Source organism: Lithobates pipiens, unplaced genomic scaffold (assembly GCF_037356315.1).
Source record: "Lithobates pipiens isolate NorthernLeopardFrog02 unplaced genomic scaffold, aLitPip1_a1.2 Scaffold_1, whole genome shotgun sequence".
NCBI lineage: Eukaryota > Metazoa > Chordata > Amphibia > Anura > Ranidae > Lithobates > Lithobates pipiens.
Window position 1 is genome coordinate 151,714,190 of NW_027507685.1, and position 19,381 is coordinate 151,733,570.

A 19,381-nucleotide genomic window follows, 5' to 3' on the forward strand; every position below is an offset into this window, starting at 1 on the left:
CAGACGTTTTAGAAGAAAAATCCAGTTGGCTGACTGCCACGCCGATCTATTAGTTTTAATACTTTCTGTGACATTGACTCAGAACACGTATGCTGATCAGATGTTCTAACTTCATCCTGACCTTCAAACCTGCATATTTCATCTGGGTCAGTGAGTTAAACTATGGAAATCAACAAAAAACCTCAAGTACATAAGGGTGGTAACCTGGTATAGCAGCTGTAGGAGATAATGCCATGCCTCTGAAATGTTAGTTAGAGCCTTGCTGCCCTCTAGGGCTGGGGATGTCCTGAAGCCATTACAAAAAAAAAAAGAGGGCACACCAGGATCGTGCACTATCCTAAAAAATTGTATTATATTTTTAAACCATAAATTATACTCACAAACATGTGAATAAAAATCTCTTTATCAAGCGACTCTTCTGTAGCCCTGTGGTCCTTGACTCAGCACACTCCAAAGGACAGAGGGATCTTCCCGGGGTCCTAAACTGCTAATGCGTTGCAAAGGCAACCTCTTGCCTCTTCATCTGATAAGGAGGGGATTGCCTTTGAAATGCGTTAGCCATTTAGGACCCGGGTGAGGTCCCCCTGTCCTTTGCAGTGTGCAGCGTCAAAGATCATAGGGCTACTGATGAGTAGCTTGTTGGGCCATTTTAATTCACATATTTGTGAGTATAATTTATGATAGTTCAAGTTGGTACTCATAGAAGCAGATCAGCAATAGTGGCCCCTGTATTTCCTTAGTATAGGGTTTCTTAAAAAATCATTGTCAGAAGGAGGGGTACAGAAGCTTCTTATACCAGTGTCCATACTCCTACAGGCAGGCATTATAGCCCAAAGGTCTCCTGAATCCCCAGTGAATAACATAAATATGAATGGTTGGTACATGCTTTGATATTGTTCATTTTCTATATAAGTCTTACTTAGAATTACAAAAACAAAAACAAAACAAAAAAAAAAGGGTCATACCGAGGTTTTCTCTGACTCCGTGAGAGTTATAACGCCACCTATGGTAATTAGGAAGCATCTCACGTAACACAAACATGATGCAAGGCACTAGACCTTGGCTTTGGGTACTGCCCAGCTGACCCTGGAAAGATAGAGAAATGCATCATCATATATAAAGCCTGGGTAGATGGCACAAAAGCAAAACCAGTGATGAGGCTTTAAAGAGATTCCTACCTTCACTAAGGTGGTGATGAGGCGAAGGAATGAAATGGTGACATTGTATTCACCCAGAGTCTGCTCAATTCCAAGTAGAGTCCCAAAGCCACCAGCACTCATACCTTCAGTGCTATCCACAAGGTGGGGGGGGGGGGAAGCAAAAGACAAGTTTTTGAGCAGGATCATGCGTATCATTTTTGGAAATAAGAATAAGGGTGAAGGGGAAAATAGGCTGACAGAAAAACACCTGACAATTAAAAAAACTGAAAGTTGTAGAATCCATATCACATTCATTTGGACTTTTCCCATATGGCTGAAGATGTTTCACAGATTTTCCAAGTTGAATATGACTATACCACAACCTGGATACATTTGAACCTTCATAGACATATATGCAATCAACTTGGGCTGTATACCTGAAAATGGCGCTGGGGCATGTTCCTGATACTTATTGGAGCTGAAAAAGCAGGTTGGATAAGCTGCACAACGTCTTCAACAGACCAAGTGGGGGAAGCTCTTTTGTACTTACCATCAAATCTCTCAGTTCATTGGTGACAATATCTAACCTCTCTGTTCCCCATTTTGTTATTGCTAGCTACTCCTGAGCTCTCATTTTCTAGCTTTTTGGTTACACTTCTCTTATGGCTAAAGTCTACTGTTGGCTGACGTTGCAGAGCCAGTGCAGGCTCTGAAAAAATCCCAACTATATGGTCGGGATCCACCCAGAAGCATGGATTGGCACTTGTCACAGCCTCTTGGTGATACGTTGGGAGCCTAAGCCAACTGGTCTCTCCCTCCTCCTCCACAGCCCAGGGCTCCAGTGAGCTGCTGACTGACAGTCCTCAGAGTGGAGGGGAGAGCTGGGCAATCAGCGATATTTGATCGCTTAGTTCTGCTGAGGAACAGATGCAACATGGAAACAATTGCTGCATACAGCTAGTATAAGGCCCCTTTCACACTTGTACGACCTGAAAGTAGTGCAACTTTGCCGCGACTTGAAGTAACGCCTATGTAATCTTGAGGTCTATGAACCTCAAGTCGCATCAAAGTAGTGCAGGGACTACTTTAAAGTCGCACAGATATGAACAGTGCTCATTGGAAATCATGGGGTATGTCTTGTCATGCAACTTTGCAGTCCCAAGTCGCACAAGTATGAATGGGGTCTAAATGTTTATTTTTTTACAGAAAGTCACACTTCTCTTTTAAACATCAAGCCCTTTAATATAAGGTGGAAGTCACTTTCTTAGCATCCTCTGAGTACTGGATGTAGACCATAGGGCTGATTCTTCCAAAGGAAGATTATTGTCAACCGACATGCTTTATCATACTAGAAGAAAATATATAAAGTTATATATGTTGCACATAACAATCATTTTAATGTAAAAGGATCAGATATGTTTTTTGTTCTTCGCCCTCTATTTTGAGCCTACTTGTTTTGTAACGTTTACTACAAGATTGTTAAATAAAGATCATCTGGAAAAAAGGGGTCAACTATCCCAAAAGTGACATCTTGATTTAAGTAGAGCCATGAGCTAAATGAGCACCTGGCTTGTTGGGTAGCGTATACTACAAATCTTTTTCTGGAAATTCTGGGTGCTCCTATATACCTTGGCATGTCCAAGCTTCTTCTGTAGCTTCATTTTCCATAGCATTAAATTAAATTGGAAGTGAAGGTTACATATAAATGTGCATAAAACTCCTCCTTCTACCTATGCTGTATAGTGCAGGTAAAACAGATCCATGTAAATACCTTATTTCAATCCACTCTGGCCCGGTCACATGATGCAGAAGCTCTGGCTCCCCTGTGTTCTGGAGTGGCTGTTGAAGGGGAGAGGAGGGAGCAGCCATAATGAATTGGCCATGGAAACCAATGTGTGATGTCATGGATCCCAGAAATTAGCTACATTGTCCAGCACTCCATGACACATACGAGCTGGAGCTCCTGCATCACATGCCTGCACCCTCATGGATTGAAATAAGGTGATCTTTTTTACCATTACTATACAGCATAGGAATGAGGATAGGGGAAGAAGTGGTTTTAAGCAAACTTATGTATCCTTTACTTCCATTTTAAATCTTTAAGAGGTAAAATGCCACAACAGTTGTGCCGAAAGGGGAATTTAGGCACAGATGCAGTATCTCACAGTGAGTACACCCCTCATATTTTTTGTATTGTATTATATCTTTTCATGTGACAACACTGAAGAAATGACACTTTGCTACAATTTAAAGTAGTGAGTGTAAAGCTTGTATAACAGTGTAAATTTGCTATCCCCTCAAAAAACCTCAACACACAGCCATTAATGTATAAACCGCTGACAACAAAAATGAGTACACCCCTAACTGAAAATGTCCAAATTGGGCCCAATTAGCCATTTTCCCTCCCCGATGTCATGTGACTCATTCGTGTTACAAGGTCTCAGGTGTTAATGGGAAGCAGGTGTGTTCAATTTGGTGTTATCACTCTCACTCTCTCATACTGGTCACTGGAAGTTCAACATGGCACCTCATGGCAAAGAACTCCCAGAGGATCTGAAAAAGAGAATTGTTGCTCTAGATAAAGATGGCCTAGGCTATAAGAAGATTGTCAAGATCCTGAAACTGAGCTGCATCATGGTGGCCGAGACCATAAAGTGGTTTAACAAGACAGGTATCACTCAGAACAGGCCTCACCATGGTCCAGCAAGGAAGTTGAGAGCACATGCTCAGTATCATATCCAGAGGTTGTCTTTGGGAAATAGACGTATGCGTGCTACCAGCATTGCTGCAGATGTTGTAGGGGTGGGGGTCAGCCTGTCAGTGCTCAGACCATAATCCACATACTGCATCAAATTGTCTGAAAGGATGTCATCCCAGAAAGAAGCCTCTTCTAAAGATGATGCACAAGAAAGCCCACAAAAAAAGTTTGCTGAAGACAAGAAGACCAAGAACATGGATTACTGGAACCATGTCCTGTGGTCTGATGAGACCAAGATAAACTTATTTGGTTCAGAAGGCGTCACGCCTGTGTGGTGGCAACCAGGTGAGGAGTACAAAGACAAGTGTGTCTTGCCTACAGTCAAGCATGGTGGTGGGAGTGTCATGGTCTGTGGCTGTGCGAGTGCTGCTGGCACTGGGTAGCTACAGTTCATTGAGGGCATGATCCTCTCCCTCCACGACAACCACTGCTTTCCTAAGAAAAGCTGAGAGGGTAAATGTGATGGACTGGCCAAGCATGTCTCCAGACCTAAACCCTATTGAGCATCTGTGGGGCAACCTCAAATGGAAGGTGGACAAGCGCAAGGTCTCCAACATGCACCAGCTTGGTGATGTCATCACGGAGGAGTGGAAGAGGACTCCAGTGGCAACCTGTGAAGCTCTGGTGAACTCCATGCCCAAGAGGGTTAAGGCACTGCTGGAAAATAATAGCGGCCACACAAAATATTGACACTTTGCACCCAATTTGGACATTTTAACTTTGAGGTGTACTCACTTTTGTTGCCAGCGGTTTAGACATTAATGGTGTGTTGAGTTATTTTGAAGGGGATAGCAAATTTACACTGTTATACAAGCTGTACACTCACCATTTAACATTGTACCAAAGTGTAATTTCTTCAGTGTTGTGAAATACTGTATATATGATAAGCATTTTTTCCTGACCAAGATTTAAGAACTCTCCGTGAACTCCTATTCTTGGAATACATTCAGAGACAAAGGAAGTCTTTACCCTTGGGTTTATAGTACTGCCCAGGGATTTTGTTTCTTCTCAGAGAATAGGTGCAGGAACTCAACCATGCCCTGCACACCCACCTCAGGCACCTGCATCACCCTTCTCCCCATCCTGCACTCAGTGGGAGCCACTCAGGAGATCAGATCTGAAGGAGCCAAGCTGTCACTTGTAAACACAGAAGTCCAGCTTCTGTGTTTACAAGTGACAGCTTGGCTCCCACAGAGCAATAGTGGTGAGAAGGGAGCAGAGGGCCTGAGGTGGTGGAACGTTCCAGCTGAAAAAAAAACTTGGGTACTGCCTATAGGAGGACTGGAAACTAGCAAACAAAAAACTATAGGCCAGCCCAAGAAAGCTCCTCCCACTCTCAGCATACCTCAGTTTTGTAACAAAGCTGTACAAGAGCATGATCATAAACACAGTGTCCTCCAATGAATTTTAAAATGGGTATAAAAATAACATATTTGTCTTACCTATTCAGGGATACAGAGGGTCTTCAACTTTTGGTATGTCCAAAACCAGTCCAAGTGAAGGGTGGAAAAAACAGCAGACAAAGGCTAACAAGCCCAAGAGAGCAACAGAGAACTATGGACTGCCTGAACGACCCCAAGGTGTCATGAGATAAAGAAGCCCTGTCCTACCGCCAGCCCTTTAAGTGGTTTGCTATGCCGGGGAGCTTATGGCCATGATTGGCGGTCACATGATCGGGAAAACTTTCCATGAGCCGCTGGTCACTATGCTGGGAGTGCGCAAGGTGTGTGCTCTTAGTACAGCACTATAAGCATTATTGTGTGCAAATATAAGGGCATTTGGTGCCAAGGCCTGGCCACGAGAGGCCGCATATTTGTAGAACAACCCATTCAATTTAAAATAAAAATGAAAAGGCAAAACATTTTTGTACAGATATAAAAAATAAACACCATTATAAATGACTTTTTGGGGAAGGGTACCTTCCCAGTGAACGGCTGTGCGGGGGGGGGGGGGGGTTACTAAAGGGTTGGAATCGAAGATCAGATAGCATGAAATATAATCCGGTATCCCCCACCTATCGCACAGGTCCTGGAACATTTCCAGGGATAGGGACCACTCCCCACAGTGTCCAGGAGCTACAGGCTAAGAAGTCTGCCTGCCACCTGTCTATACCTGTAATGTGCACAACTGACTAGGTTGAACAGGAAAGTTCCACTCAAGCCAAGATCCAATCTACTGCTTCCTTCCATCTACTAAGTTCCTCTTGAATGATTGATATACATCGCGTTAGAGGTCGACCGATATGGGTTTTTCTCTGGCCGATGCCGATATTTAGAAATCGTGGTGGCCGATGGCCGATATATGATGCAGATTTTTTTTTGGGCCGACATGTTAGGCCGATTTTTTATTTATTTTTTCCTCCCCCCCCCCCTCCCCTTCATCTCATAAAATCTAAGTTGGACACCTTTCACACTGGGGCGTTTTTCAGGCGATTTTGGGCTAAAAATAGCGCCTGTAAATTGCCTTCAAAACGGCTCCCCTGCAGTCTGTGTGAAAGCCTGAGTGCTTTCACAATGAGGAGATGCGCTGGCAGGACGTTAAAAAAAAAAAAAAAAAAAAAATCCTGCAAGCAGCATCTTTGGAGCGGTGTAAACCGATCCTCCACCACTCCTGCCCATTGAAATGAATGGTCACCATTGCTGAAGCACATGCAATGCGATTTTGCAGCAGTGCTTCACTGCCCCGCTAGCAGCCGAATAGCGGGGCTAAAATGAAGGTAAATCGCTGCTAAAACTTGCAGCGTTTTACCGTCAACGCCTGCCCGATCCAGTGTAAAAGCAGCCTTAATAAGTGATGCAGAAAATTTCTTACACATTTATTAAACAAAACAAACCTCCAATCAGTTCACTTGTATGTATAATTTAGATAAAAAAAAAAAAAACTATTTAATAAATACACAAAAACAGGTACTCAAAACTTTTGGACAAAAAAAAAAGGGGGCTAACTTGCGTTTGAAAGACCTCTGCGCAAATAACGCGTCACATAAAATATTGCAACAACCGCTATTTTATTCCCTAGGGTCTCTGCTAAAAAAATATTTATAATTTTTGGGGCTTCTGAGTGATTTTCTAGCAGAAAATACTGGATTTTTACTTGTAAGCAACAAGTGTCAGAAAAGATTTAGTCTTTAAATGGTTAAACTGAGAACTTCTACACAGGGAGTTCAGCCCATTGAAGAAGAAACATTGTATCACTTTGATCTTTTCTTGGCAGCCTGCCCAGAGAGGAGGAATGTCCTTCACTGATGTCTTCAGGCAACTTACATTGACTTCTATTACAGAAGTCTTTTGCAAGTTGTGCTGAACATGTAATCAGCTTTTTTATCAGCACAATCAGCCGATGCCGATTAATTAAATAATGCCAAATATCGGCCGATATATCGGTCGACCTCTACACCACGTGTGTGACGCTCTCAACTGAACCAGACAACACTCCAGCAAGAAGTCCCAACATTGAAAACACAGCCAAACTGACCAAAGTTCCAGGAAATTGATAGATGGTCAAGACTCCAATCACCAAGTCCCCGCACTGACAGGTTACCCAGGACTTCTCTCAAGGCCAACAAGATAGCGTCTATCACAAATATTCTTCAAAATGACAGGAAGTACCTCCACGTCCAGAGCAGGATTCCTAAGCTGACAGGCCAGGGTCAACCTGGCTCTCTGTGATAGACAAACCGGTCAAGTCCATGAACCAGATCAATTAGACCAACAATGACAGATCATTGTGTTGTAGAGGTCAGATGTGGAACTGGCAATTGACACGGCCTCAAAACCGGAGTCCTGTCGAGAAATCTCCCCCATCAGATAGTGTACGCCCTATACTGCGCTTGCACAGTACAGAGGACAAAGGAGACGCCAAAAGTCTCTGAAGATGAACGGCATCTGCGCACTTAATAGTACATTCTGCCCTGAGTCCAAGTTCAAGCCCCACCATCCAAGTGGACATAGACTTAGGATAAAAATATGCAGTGCGAAGCGAGGCCGTGCCCGAAACATGGCGAGCGGCCCTGTTACAAAGTGCTATTTTACAACATTGGCAGCGTGTCACAGAATGTACTATTAAGTGCGCAGGCGCCGTTCATCTTCTGAGACTTTCAGAGTCTCCCTTGTCCTCCGTATTGCGCAAGCAATGAATCGTTGCAGATTCTTTGTGGAAGTCGAGTAATGACACATTTGGTAGACAAAACAGAAGGCTCCCAATGTGTCAGAGACAGCAGTGTGGTGCTCCCATCCCTGGATTAGATAGAACAAAAAAACCCTAAATGGGACTCTGACAGACCACCAACACATGAAATAGAACTAATAAAATGTTGTTTTTATTAATACAATAAGTCAACACTACACAGACGGCTAGCATCTGAGCAATGTGCAATACAAAACGACAATAAAACATCCCAAGGACACTTATGCTCTCATAAGGGGGGAAACCCCAATACCCGACACATTTCCAGTTTTGCTTAAAAACTTTCATCAGGGGGAGAGAGTAGAATGAGATAAAGTGTAATTAAAGCTCATGATAAAGCCATTCCTCAATAGGATATCATCATACAAGATGCAGCTGGAAGCAAAAACAAGGTCCCTAGTGACCCACGCAAAGGAAGTAGTTCACCCCTCCACAGACGCGGGCTGCATCTGATCAAGGCGTGCCGCTTTATAGGACCTCCTTTCTGGTGTTTCCAACAAGGGATCCAAAAAACAGGGGACCTCCTGGGGGCCACATTTGAGGCCCAGATCTACGTTGGCTATAGCTTATACACCCCCCCCCACATCTTTAGTGAGGGGTGGATTCTTAACCTGTAATTTACACCGGCCTATATACTCTGTGAAGGGGTGAACTACTTCCTGGGCATGGGTCACTAGGGACCTTGTTTTGGCTTCCAGCTGCATCTTATATGATGATCTCCTATTGAAGAATGGCTTTATCATGAGCTGTAATTACACTTCATCTCATTCTACTCTCTACCCCTGAAAGTTTTTAAGCAAAACTGGAAACGCGTCGGGTATTGGGGTTTTGCCCCCTTATGAGCATAAGTGTCCTTGTGATGTTTTATTGTCGTTTTGTATTGTATTGCACATTGCTCGGATGCTAGCTGTCTGTTTTTAGTTTGTGTAGTCTTGACTAATTGTATCAATAAAAACATTTTATTAGTTCTATTTCATGTGTAGGTGGTCTGTCAGAGTCCCATTTAGGGGCATTTAGGGGGTTTGTTTGTTCTATCATTTGGTAGATTCCATCCAAAATTTTTCAGCATGAATGAATATATTCAGAGCTTTGAGATCCAGAATGGGCTGAATGCCCCCTTTGGGCATGGGAAGAGTGAACAGGTTGAAGTAAGACACCTGGAACTATTGTTCTTCCACAGAAACTGGGGCTATGACCCCTTCAATCAGAAAAACGTAGTGCTCAATGCATATTTGCTAATCTGTGCATTAACAGAGGAAGGCTGTAAGTGAGGAAACAGGAAGAGAAACTACAGTTTGTCGCCCTGGGATACCACCTCCTGCACCCAAGCATCAAAGGTCTGCAAAGTTAACAAACAGAATTCTGCTCTAGAAAGTGGGAGACAAGAAGGCTTGTCCGATGATTTAGTAGACTGAGTGCCAGGACATGGGTGGCTGAGGAATGGAGAGAGTGGAGAGAGTGGAGAAACAGAAAATGCCATTTATTAAAAGAGACAGGTATGACTGCCTCCAGACACCCTGTTGGGTATTTCCACCAATAAGATGCTTCCCAAGTCCTGAAACACCAGACCAATGGATCTGGCTATAGAAACCCCAAGGACCAACACCAGTCTTGGAGTAAACCAGAAATTGAACTGCTTTATTTTTAGAAACGCACTGAATTTATACAGCAAACCATCAGATAAGGGCTACTCCTATCATCTCAGACAAAGGTCACCTTACACAGTAGAGCTAGTCCTATTATCATAACAATGACCTCCTAAGGCAGTCTGGCTCCCCTGACTAACTTGCATAAGAAGCCACAAGCAATTAGTGACCAGCTCTGGATAACTTAAAGCGGGATTCAGCTGCCATTTTTTTTTTTTACCTGTTTCACTGGTGGGCGATTCCTACGGTGTCTTTGCAGTCACGATCGGCGTCTTTTTAACCCCCGGCGTGATGATTTCATTGCTAAGGAAAACTTTAAAAAAAGCAGTCCGGCGGTTTCCATTTTCACTGTGGGCGTTTGAAGCCCACAGGCATTTACTTCCTGGATGCGATGACGCTGAGCTCCCAGCATCCACCGCTCCATCTCGCACATGCTCATTGAGTGTCCTCTTTGTTTTCCTTCCTCTTGCCTCGTGTGCTATAGTGGTAATGGCAGATAGAGCTGCCTGCCCACTTTCAAAATGGCAATTTCGGACACGCCCTCATCACGTGACCGGCGTCCTCCTTCCGAAATCTCACAAGATTTCAGCATGACTGTGTCCCCAACGGATTCCTGGGAAATAACTAAAAAAAGTTCCCAGGGACCATTGCGAAGCCAATAAACACGCCTACTCCCACGGGAGGAGAGCCCGGAAGTTGGCATAAACATTAAAAATAAAAGGTAAATACTGCATATTATTTTATTTCAATGCTCATAACTGCATCTATGTTCCAAAGCCATTTGAATAAGATGAACTTGCAATTTTCTGTACAAAACCGCTTTAAGAACACATAACACAGAGTTCTCCAGGCCACGGTTCTCCTGCAGCCCAAAGTCTGTGACAGCATGCAAAACACAGTCCGTTCCTTAAATCTTTACCACTGTGGACTTGCACTTGCTACCATTATCTTCCATTATGAGGTTGTCAAGAGCATGCCTGAAAGACGCTATCCTTTGCATTTAGAGGGAAATTGTTGAAAAAGTTAGTGTAAATAGAAATTCTCTGCAGCCTTAGGAGTTTTAAATGACCCAAGACTGGAAACAACACTGGTAGAAGCAACAGGCTGATCTTCATGCACTGCATCAATAAGAGCTGAAATGGTCTCAAAGGCTGGAGCAACTCAGAATCAGAGTCTTTGTGGCCAAACTCTTGGAGGCCGCTAAGACTGCAGGCATTTCAGGTATAGAATACTGGAGAAGAGGCCTGGGAGTGTGCTTGTGCTTTTGTTATTAGGGTCAACAGATAACTGGGTGAAATGGGTCACAGCCTTGCTTGCCCCTAGCAAAAATTTTAGCCAAGAGGGTCCAGCCACATCCGATGGTGCCAAAGAGGACACCAAGTATAAAACAGACTTATGCTGGCCATACACTATATAAAAAATCGTTCAAACCCATTCTCGATAAACAGACATTCGGCCGTGAGAGCAAACGATAGTGCCATCATGTAATGCCCGATAAATCGTTCAGTGGACATAGAAGAATCCATATTTTTGTTCGTTATTTTACATATACCTAGTAAAAACTGTTTGGATGGGAAATGTATTAACCTTTCAATTTATCGTTCGTTCGGCAGAAAGTTTCCAAACTTTGTTTTTTCGGCTCAAAAACGTTTCGATGATTATCAATTTTGTTCCCATTAACTGGCTGAAAAACAAATGAACTGTCTAAATGACCGAATTTCAGACGATTTTTCATATAGTGTATGGCCAGCTTAAATATTAATGAAAGATGACTGGTTGAACGTGAGAAACCACGTGCAATATTTCTCCCCTTGAATTTTTATTAAATCAATGTTCTTTATAAGCACTATTGTTACATTACAGGTTGTGTTCACAAAAAAACACGGGTAATTAACAGTCTACAGAGACGAAGGCTGAAAACTGACTGCTTCTGCGACCGCAATGTAATAATTTCATATCAACAGGCTTCTTCAAGCTTAAATTACAAAATATACCTGATAATGTGGCCCGAGATGGGATTAGCAGAGGATGGCAAGAATCCAGTGTGATGCAAGTCTATCCAAACCTTGAAGCATAACAACAAAGGAATCAATTTTTATCAAACTACCCATAAATGCCTGTACACAGCAACACAGATTAACAGATTAAACTTACACCCTCCGAACTCCATTCTCACCTTTGCAGGCATACGTGTCGCCAACACAGTCAGGCAGTTGACACATGAGGCAATGAAATCCATAGGTGGGTTCATAACAGTTGTTAACCTGCAAATAAAGACAACAGATGGGGAATTTTCCTAAAACGAACCTGTGTTATACTCACAATTTTTAATCGGTCCAAAGCTTAGAATGTGTGTAGTAAAATTAATTACCCTGACCGCTTTCTAAACTGTATGATGCTACAAAAGTTTTTGTCAATGGTTCTTTAGTAACCCAATGTTCAAATATACACTATGAACAAGAAAATTAACTTATCTGAACAGAAGAACATTGTCTTGTTCTTGATGGCAGAGGTCAGTGAAGCCCTCACCAACATATATGCCCTGGATTGGTCTAAGTAGCAAAGCAAAGACAACAGCCTGGAGTTTGTGAGCTTAAACCAAGTTGTCAACAGTATATCCATATTTCTATCCAGATAGCTTCCTTTAAATGTGTGTCCTCCTGTGTCTACCAATTACCTGCTAGAAAAAAATAAATAAATACTGGTGTCCACAGTTTTCTCTTTGCTCACCTACCTCTGTAACAGCTGGTACATGCGGGATGTAATCGGTAGGAGATAGTCAGCTATGGATAGGTCAACGCTGATAACTTTGTGTACAAGGTCTATGATTGGTTTCACCCTGTGACAGTGTTGTATGACATCTGGAGACAGAGAGAGTAGCGTTAAAAATGAGCATTGCAACGCAGTAGCAGAAAGTAATATTTCATTTGTATCTCACCTGCTGTGGACACAACATGAAGGAGCATTTCAACCTCACAGGTAAACAGGGTCCAGCTACTAAATGAGAATTCCCAGCGAACAAGGAAACCATTGTCATCAGAAATCACCTGGCCGACCGTCCCCTGAGGTATGCGCAAGTTGGTCTGTCCCTGTCCTGGAGTAATGAACAACAAGCCTTATTAAATTGGTTTTCCTCTTTCAACAAGGCAGTGGAAAAGGTCTAAACAATTAGACTAATGGATAATATGGATATTATAATGAAGCATTTTGGTGCTTTATTATAAATCAGGCAAATAGATTAAAAAAATGTACAGTCCATTAACACATTTCAGCCAGTTTACAGCCTAATCATGGACAACCAAGTCACAGTCAGCTATGATTAAGGCCACAAGCCAGCTGGAACTCTTTAATCAATGCTTTTATATACTTTTATGAAGGATATGTGGACAGCCAGAGGTCCTTAATTTCACCAGCAACTAGAGCTGCACGAATAATCGTTACAAAATCGTGATCTCGATTAAACCATCTCTATCCAGACTTTCCCCATTCATTCATGTAATAAGTGTAGAGAGTCATCAGCTCACTCAGCTGTCAAAAGAAAAAAATTGGGCAGCCTGACAAAGTTTTTCACAACATTGTCCATGCTGGTAAATAACTATAAACATTGTAACTTTTCGTTCTTAGCTCAAAGGGATGAACTTCGTTCTGTAAATGAGGGAAGTTTAACCACACTGAGGCGTTTTTCAGGCATTTTAGAGGTAAAAATAGCACCTGTAAAGCACCTCTCATGCCTCCTTAGTGTGAAAGCCCGAATGCTTTCACACAGGGGCGGTGCTCTTGCGGGATGGGGAAAAAAACTCCTGCGAGCAGCATCATTGGGGGGGCGGTGTGGGATCGGTGTAAACACTGCTCCCAAAACGCCCTGCCTATTGAAATGAATGGGCAGCGCCTGCAAAGCGCTTAAGCAGCACCGCAACACGGGCCCTTTTAACCCTTTCTTCGGTTGCTAGTGGGGGTTAAAAGCACCCCACCAGCAGCCGAAAAGCGCTGCTAAAACAATGATAACGCAGTGTGGCCCCAGTGTGAAAGGGGTCTTAAAGACTAAACCTTTTTCTGGCACTTGTTTCTTACAAAGTTAAAATCAGTATTTTTTGCTAGAAAATTACTTGGAACCCTCAAACATTATATATAACGCTTTAATTAATTAAAAAAGAAACTAAACAATAAAGCTAGCCCAATTTTTTTGTATAATGTGAAAGATAAGATAATGGTACGCCATGAGAATCGTGATCTTTATTCTAAGCAAAAAAAAATAGTGATTCTCATTTTAGCCAGAATCGTGCAGCTCTAGCAGCAACCTCCTGTGAAGTTTATAAACCAACCAGGTCAGGAAGGTAAACAGTTTTTTTTTTCTTATCATTCGCAATCTTCTATATTTATATGTTTTTCCCTTTGCTCGGAGAGAGGAGCAGGGAGGCGTGGGAGTGAAAGGAATGTGAGCACAAGCAGCAACACAATGCCTCTTTAGAGTTCTCCCCCCTGCTTTAAATCACTTATACACATGTTCCCAACAATCCACTCTCGCTCCATCACTCAACACTGTGTAAGTGCCACATCAGAGCATGCACAGGATTGACGAGTCAGGGATGAGGCCATGGCAGGAGGTCACATGCTTACCCATACGCAAAAGCACTCTGTAGGGGCTGCAACAGATTCAGTATATTCTCTGAATGGTAAAGAGTCTCCTTTAACGCAAGGTGCACGTACAGAGCACAGGTACACTCTAAACTGTCTCTCCTCCACATACTTTGCTATGAGACTCCAAGTTTAGTCATTCACAAGCTTTTATATAAATGAACCATTACACAAACTTAGAGGTTACCCAAGGCATATAGAAGTTTCGGGGTGCGCCTCCTCCAGAGAGTCTCATCGTTATGTGACATGACATCATGAGGTTTGTGCTTGTAATGTTCTGTGTAATGGGACATCTTATCCAGGAAAGTGTACACCTGTAATAAATTCACATAACGTAAACCCCAATCAGCTCAATCTGATCAGCTACACAACAATAACCCATCAATTATTTTCTCCTTTACCTTTTTGGCAGTGGATTTGCTGGAGACAAGAGCACTTAAGAGCTGGAGAAGAGGTGCCAAGTGGGCAGGGAACATGGTGCACACACTGTCCAGCAAGACTCCCAGGCCTACAGTAGACTGCTGGTGGTGAAAAATAAGACACAATCATTAGTCCATACTGTAATGTTCGGCTTCAGCCATGTGTTCTTTAGGCATGAACTCATATTATTGTGCATTGCCATATGCTGCAAAAAAATGCAGCAAGACCAAAAATTTGGGGCGTTGAGATGCGTTATAGCCAATTAATTTTGACTGGAGTGCACACAGTGCACAAAAATGCTCTGGAATTGTTAGGAGCCACATCCGAGTCCCTCTATAATTTTCAAGTTGACAACAACTGGACTAGAGGGTTAAATAAGATCCGACAACCACCCAGCTATACCAGTTCCCTACAAATTAAAGTGGTGTTGCCACCAAAAAATAAAAAAATGTTTAAAATTCTTAAAAAAAAAAAAAAAAATAATTGGAAAAAAAATGTTTTACTCACCTCTAAATACCTGTTGCTAGGGGGTCCCTCGTAGTCTGCCTTCTTCCTTGCCCGGGCTGGTGACATCACTTCCCCTCGCGCGGCACAGTCACCTGGGACCTGTCACGTGTCCCAGGTGACTGCGGCATATCACGGTGCCCTGCGCCACTCACGCATGCGCAGTGGGTGCCCGGCTGTGAAGCCACAGCCGGGTGCCCACAATGCGAATGACGGTGCCACAAGCGGAGCGGGGAACGAGGGGGGGCTTCGTTCCCCCAGATCGATGGACACTGGGACAGGTAAGTCTCCGATTATTAAAAGACAGCAGCTGCAGTATTTGTAGCTGCTGACTTAATTTTTTTTTTTTATATATTAAGGGGTACCCCACTCTAAGTTTAATTAAAATTTAAGTAGTCCATATAGTGAAATTGGTGTTGAGTTATTCACTCTAAAAGGTCATCACAGAGGACAAGGGGACACTCTTTACGTCTGGAGGAAAACAGATTTAATCTCCAAATACTTAAAAGGCTTCTTCAAAAGTAAGAGCTGTGAAAAGGTAGAACAGATTCCCGCCAGAGTAGGTTCTGGCCAGCTCAGTAGATTTATTTAAAAAAAAAAGGACTGAATTCTTTCCTAAATGTACATAATATAACAGGGTACCAATATTTATAAGTAAAGTTGATCCACTGAACATCTGATTACCTCTCCGGGGATCAGGAAGGAATTTTTACCCTGCTGGAGCAAATTGAATTATGCTTTGCTGGGTTTTTTACATTTCTCTGGAACAACTGATTGTAGGATGTAGGATTGTGCACATGGGATTGTGTATTTTTTTCCCCCCTTTTATAGGTTGAACTAGATGAACTTGTGTCTTTTTTCAACCTAACTATGTACCTATGTAATTTAGCACTTGGGTAACATCACTCCATCCTAGATTTTTTTGACAAGCTTTTTTTTTTTTTCTAGAACAATGCTCCTTCAATTCATCTGTAGTGATGTTAACACACTTCTGAGATGACTACAAACAGCTGTGAACCAACGTGTTCTGGCACATTCTTCTGTAGTCCCCATAGTCAAAATGTGACTTTTAACAAGTTGTAGGAGACATTTTGCCCATGTTCACACTGGGCCGATTTGACATGTGTGGCGGTTATTACTGGGATTGGCATCATCCGAATCCAACTTTGCGGCACCGAACAGATTCCCAAAAGTAGTTACTGTACTACTCTTGGCGACTTCAGGGGCGATTTGAATGGATATCTGTGCATGAACCCGCACAGATGTCTGTCATATCAACCCCGAAGTTGGACTGTATTGCCGGTTTGAAATTTCAAACCAGCATTATTGTGAACCTAGGCTTACAGGAAGTTCATGCACATCCCTATTGACAGTGAAAAACCCCCTACACAGCTTAATAATAAACCACTTCTCCAATCTCATTGTGAGGCCCCTTGTCCTCTTACACTCCTCGAGACTGAAAAGTTTTCTTCCTATGCTGGGATCACCACTGAGGTATTTGTATACTGCTATCATATCTCCTATCAAGCGTTTCTTCTCCAGAGAGAATACATTTAGTGCTTGTAGTCGTTCTTCGTAATTAAAGACCTCCAGTCCCATTATTAATTTGGTTTCCCTTCTCTGGACTCTCTCCAGCACATCCTTCCTGAGAACTGGTGACCAGAACTGGATGGAATACTTTAAATGTGGCCAAACCGCAGTTTTATAAAGTGGCAGGATTATCATTTTATCTCTGCAGTAATATCCCTTTTTATGCAAGCTATTAGTCTGTGGACTTTGCTTGCTGCAGCTTGACATTGCATACTATTGGCCAATCTGTGTTCTACCAGGACCCCTAGATCTTTCTCCATCCCTGATTCCCCCTAGTGAGTAGTTTGTGTTTATATTTTTAGCCCCCAAGTCCATTACTTTACATTTCTCAACATTAAACCTCATTTGCCATGCAGATGACCACCCCATTATTTTATTCAGGTCTTCCTGTTAAATTTATATATCCCGATGTGAAGTTATTGCCCTGCTTATTTTGGTATATCTGCAAAAACTGAGATTGAGCCATTTATCCCATCCTTTATATAATTTATGAATAAATTAAACAGAATTGGTCCCAAGACAGAGCCTTGGGGTACCCCACTTGCCACTCCAGACAAGTATAAGTGCACGATATTTATCACCACCCTTTGGACACAGCCCCCTAACCAGTTTTCTATCCATGAACTAACTGTAAGGTCCATGCCTATAGACCTTAGTTTGTAGATTCAGCATTTATTGAGAACTGTATTGAATGCTTTTGCAAAAATATGGCATACTACTTTTGATAAGAAACACTTAAAGAGGAGGTCCACCTAAAAAAAACAAAAAAAACAAACAAACATTAAAAGCCAACAGCTACAAATACTGCAGCTGCTGACTTTTAATAAATGCACACTTACCTGCCCCAGCGTTGTCAGCAGCTGAAGCCGATCAATTGAAAAGCGGAGGTTCAATTTTTGTGTGAACCTCCTCTTTAAGGAATCCAGTCAAAACATTCTTTGTACAGACAAGCTACTGTAGGAAAATGTTATTACTGAAATTCAGGGGTAACATGGTGGCATGTGATTCAGTCCACAAATCCACTGCATATCTCCCCACTTACTGTATTCCAGAAAAGTTCTGACAAGTTTGGTGCAGTCAGTACTTGACAAGCAGTGTCAATTATGTCCTGTAAAAGGCAAAAAAAACAAAAAGTTAAGAAAAAAAAAAATCCACATACATTCTTGAATCTCACAATGACATGCTGGAGAATGAAACTCAAGTAAGGGGACATCAGGTAACGTCTTCCTAAAAGCAGACATGACTTCTAGTCAAATTACATTTTCACACAATCAAGAAATGATTTTAAAAAACAGTGGATGAGGCATGATTTACCCAAGTTATTATTCTTTAGCAGACATCTTGACACAATCAACTTACAATAAAGCAAAATGCCAACTATGTGAAACAACATTTTTTGCCACCCCTCTGCAAAGGTTTCAGCAGAAAAAAAGCCATCCACCCACAAAAGGGTGCACTCAAGGATGGTCATTTAGATCTGGTGCTAAAATGTAATTAAAGCTCACCTGCTTTTCTTGCAGCCCAAATGCAGCACTTTTCACAATGGGACTCAGAGGCTTCAGCTAGTGCTCCAGTGCATTTCAGGGACGCTCACCACTGTATGCCTTGGAGGGGTTGTCAGGGTGCTCTGGTCTTTCCAAAATGCCCACATGTACACTGTTGTTAAAGGCATGGGATGCCAAGAAGTCACTGGGGGTCTCCTCCCTCAGCAAATATACCCCTATTTAGGGTAATGACAGGTTCCCTGAGCTATCTATCTTCCAAGGCTTCCAGAGGTGGGAACGGGCAGGAGTTCTTACTCTTTCACTACTATATGAGAAGGGTTCACTTCTTTCAGCAGCTAATAAGGGAATTTTTCTTGAACCCTAGGCGGCGTTACCAATTTTTGCACGCTTTTGCATAATCAATTTTCTTCTTTTCCCGTTTGGTTTTCCTTGAAGTCAGTGTTGGATAGAGTAGCATAAGCATCTTCCACCAGGGGTCCTTATTTCTGTTACCTACTCAGCCCTTTTAGAGAGACCCTTATGAATTCCATCTGCCTTCTAGAGCAAAGTAAGAACAGGATATTGGGCCTATTTCAAGCAATTCTTGAGAAGAGATTCTTCAGGCACTTCCCCATGTTTCACTTTCCTCTGCATAGGTTAACCTGGATTTTTCATTCTCCATAGGGTGTAGAGGACCCTGGAATTTTTGTGTGCTATTGGCTTAAGAGCCTATCTGGCCTGTCCTAGATGTGGTAATTTGGGGTACCCAACACACTTATTATGGCGTTACGCGAAACTCCAGTGGTATTGGGCGGAGGTTGTGGGCACACTTAATGGGATTTTAAATGTGAACATTCCAGTCGATCTTTTTACATTGTTATTGAGCTACGTTGATTTTTTGTTGCTCAGGCCGCCAATAAGGATCGCTGTTGTAAGTGCGCTGTTCGTGGTTTGAAGGATCATCACCCCTAAGTGGACTTCCCTGCATTCTCCGACAGACCTTTTTTCTTATAAATTCAT

The 19,381-nt window shown here is 42.5% G+C and overlaps 1 protein-coding gene across 4 annotated transcripts in view; it reads right to left on the bottom strand.

The window, feature by feature from the left end:
• The window catches only part of NUP188 (nucleoporin 188), a 169,668-nt gene that overhangs the window by 73,825 nt on the left and 76,462 nt on the right, over positions 1-19,381 (bottom strand). For 3 of the 4 annotated variants that reach the window (XM_077478556.1, XM_077478566.1, XM_077478552.1), the window contains exons 13-21: positions 17,920-17,985; positions 14,765-14,884; positions 14,551-14,677; positions 12,667-12,822; positions 12,463-12,589; positions 11,905-11,992; positions 11,723-11,793; positions 1,179-1,290; positions 966-1,086 (exon numbers count right to left, since the gene is read on the bottom strand). In XM_077478556.1, the coding sequence (XP_077334682.1) occupies positions 966-1,086; positions 1,179-1,290; positions 11,723-11,793; positions 11,905-11,992; positions 12,463-12,589; positions 12,667-12,822; positions 14,551-14,677; positions 14,765-14,884; positions 17,920-17,985 (988 nt within the window). The remainder of the gene's footprint in view (positions 1-965; positions 1,087-1,178; positions 1,291-11,722; positions 11,794-11,904; positions 11,993-12,462; positions 12,590-12,666; positions 12,823-14,550; positions 14,678-14,764; positions 14,885-17,919; positions 17,986-19,381) is intronic. The other variant, XM_077478559.1, reaches the window with a different exon arrangement.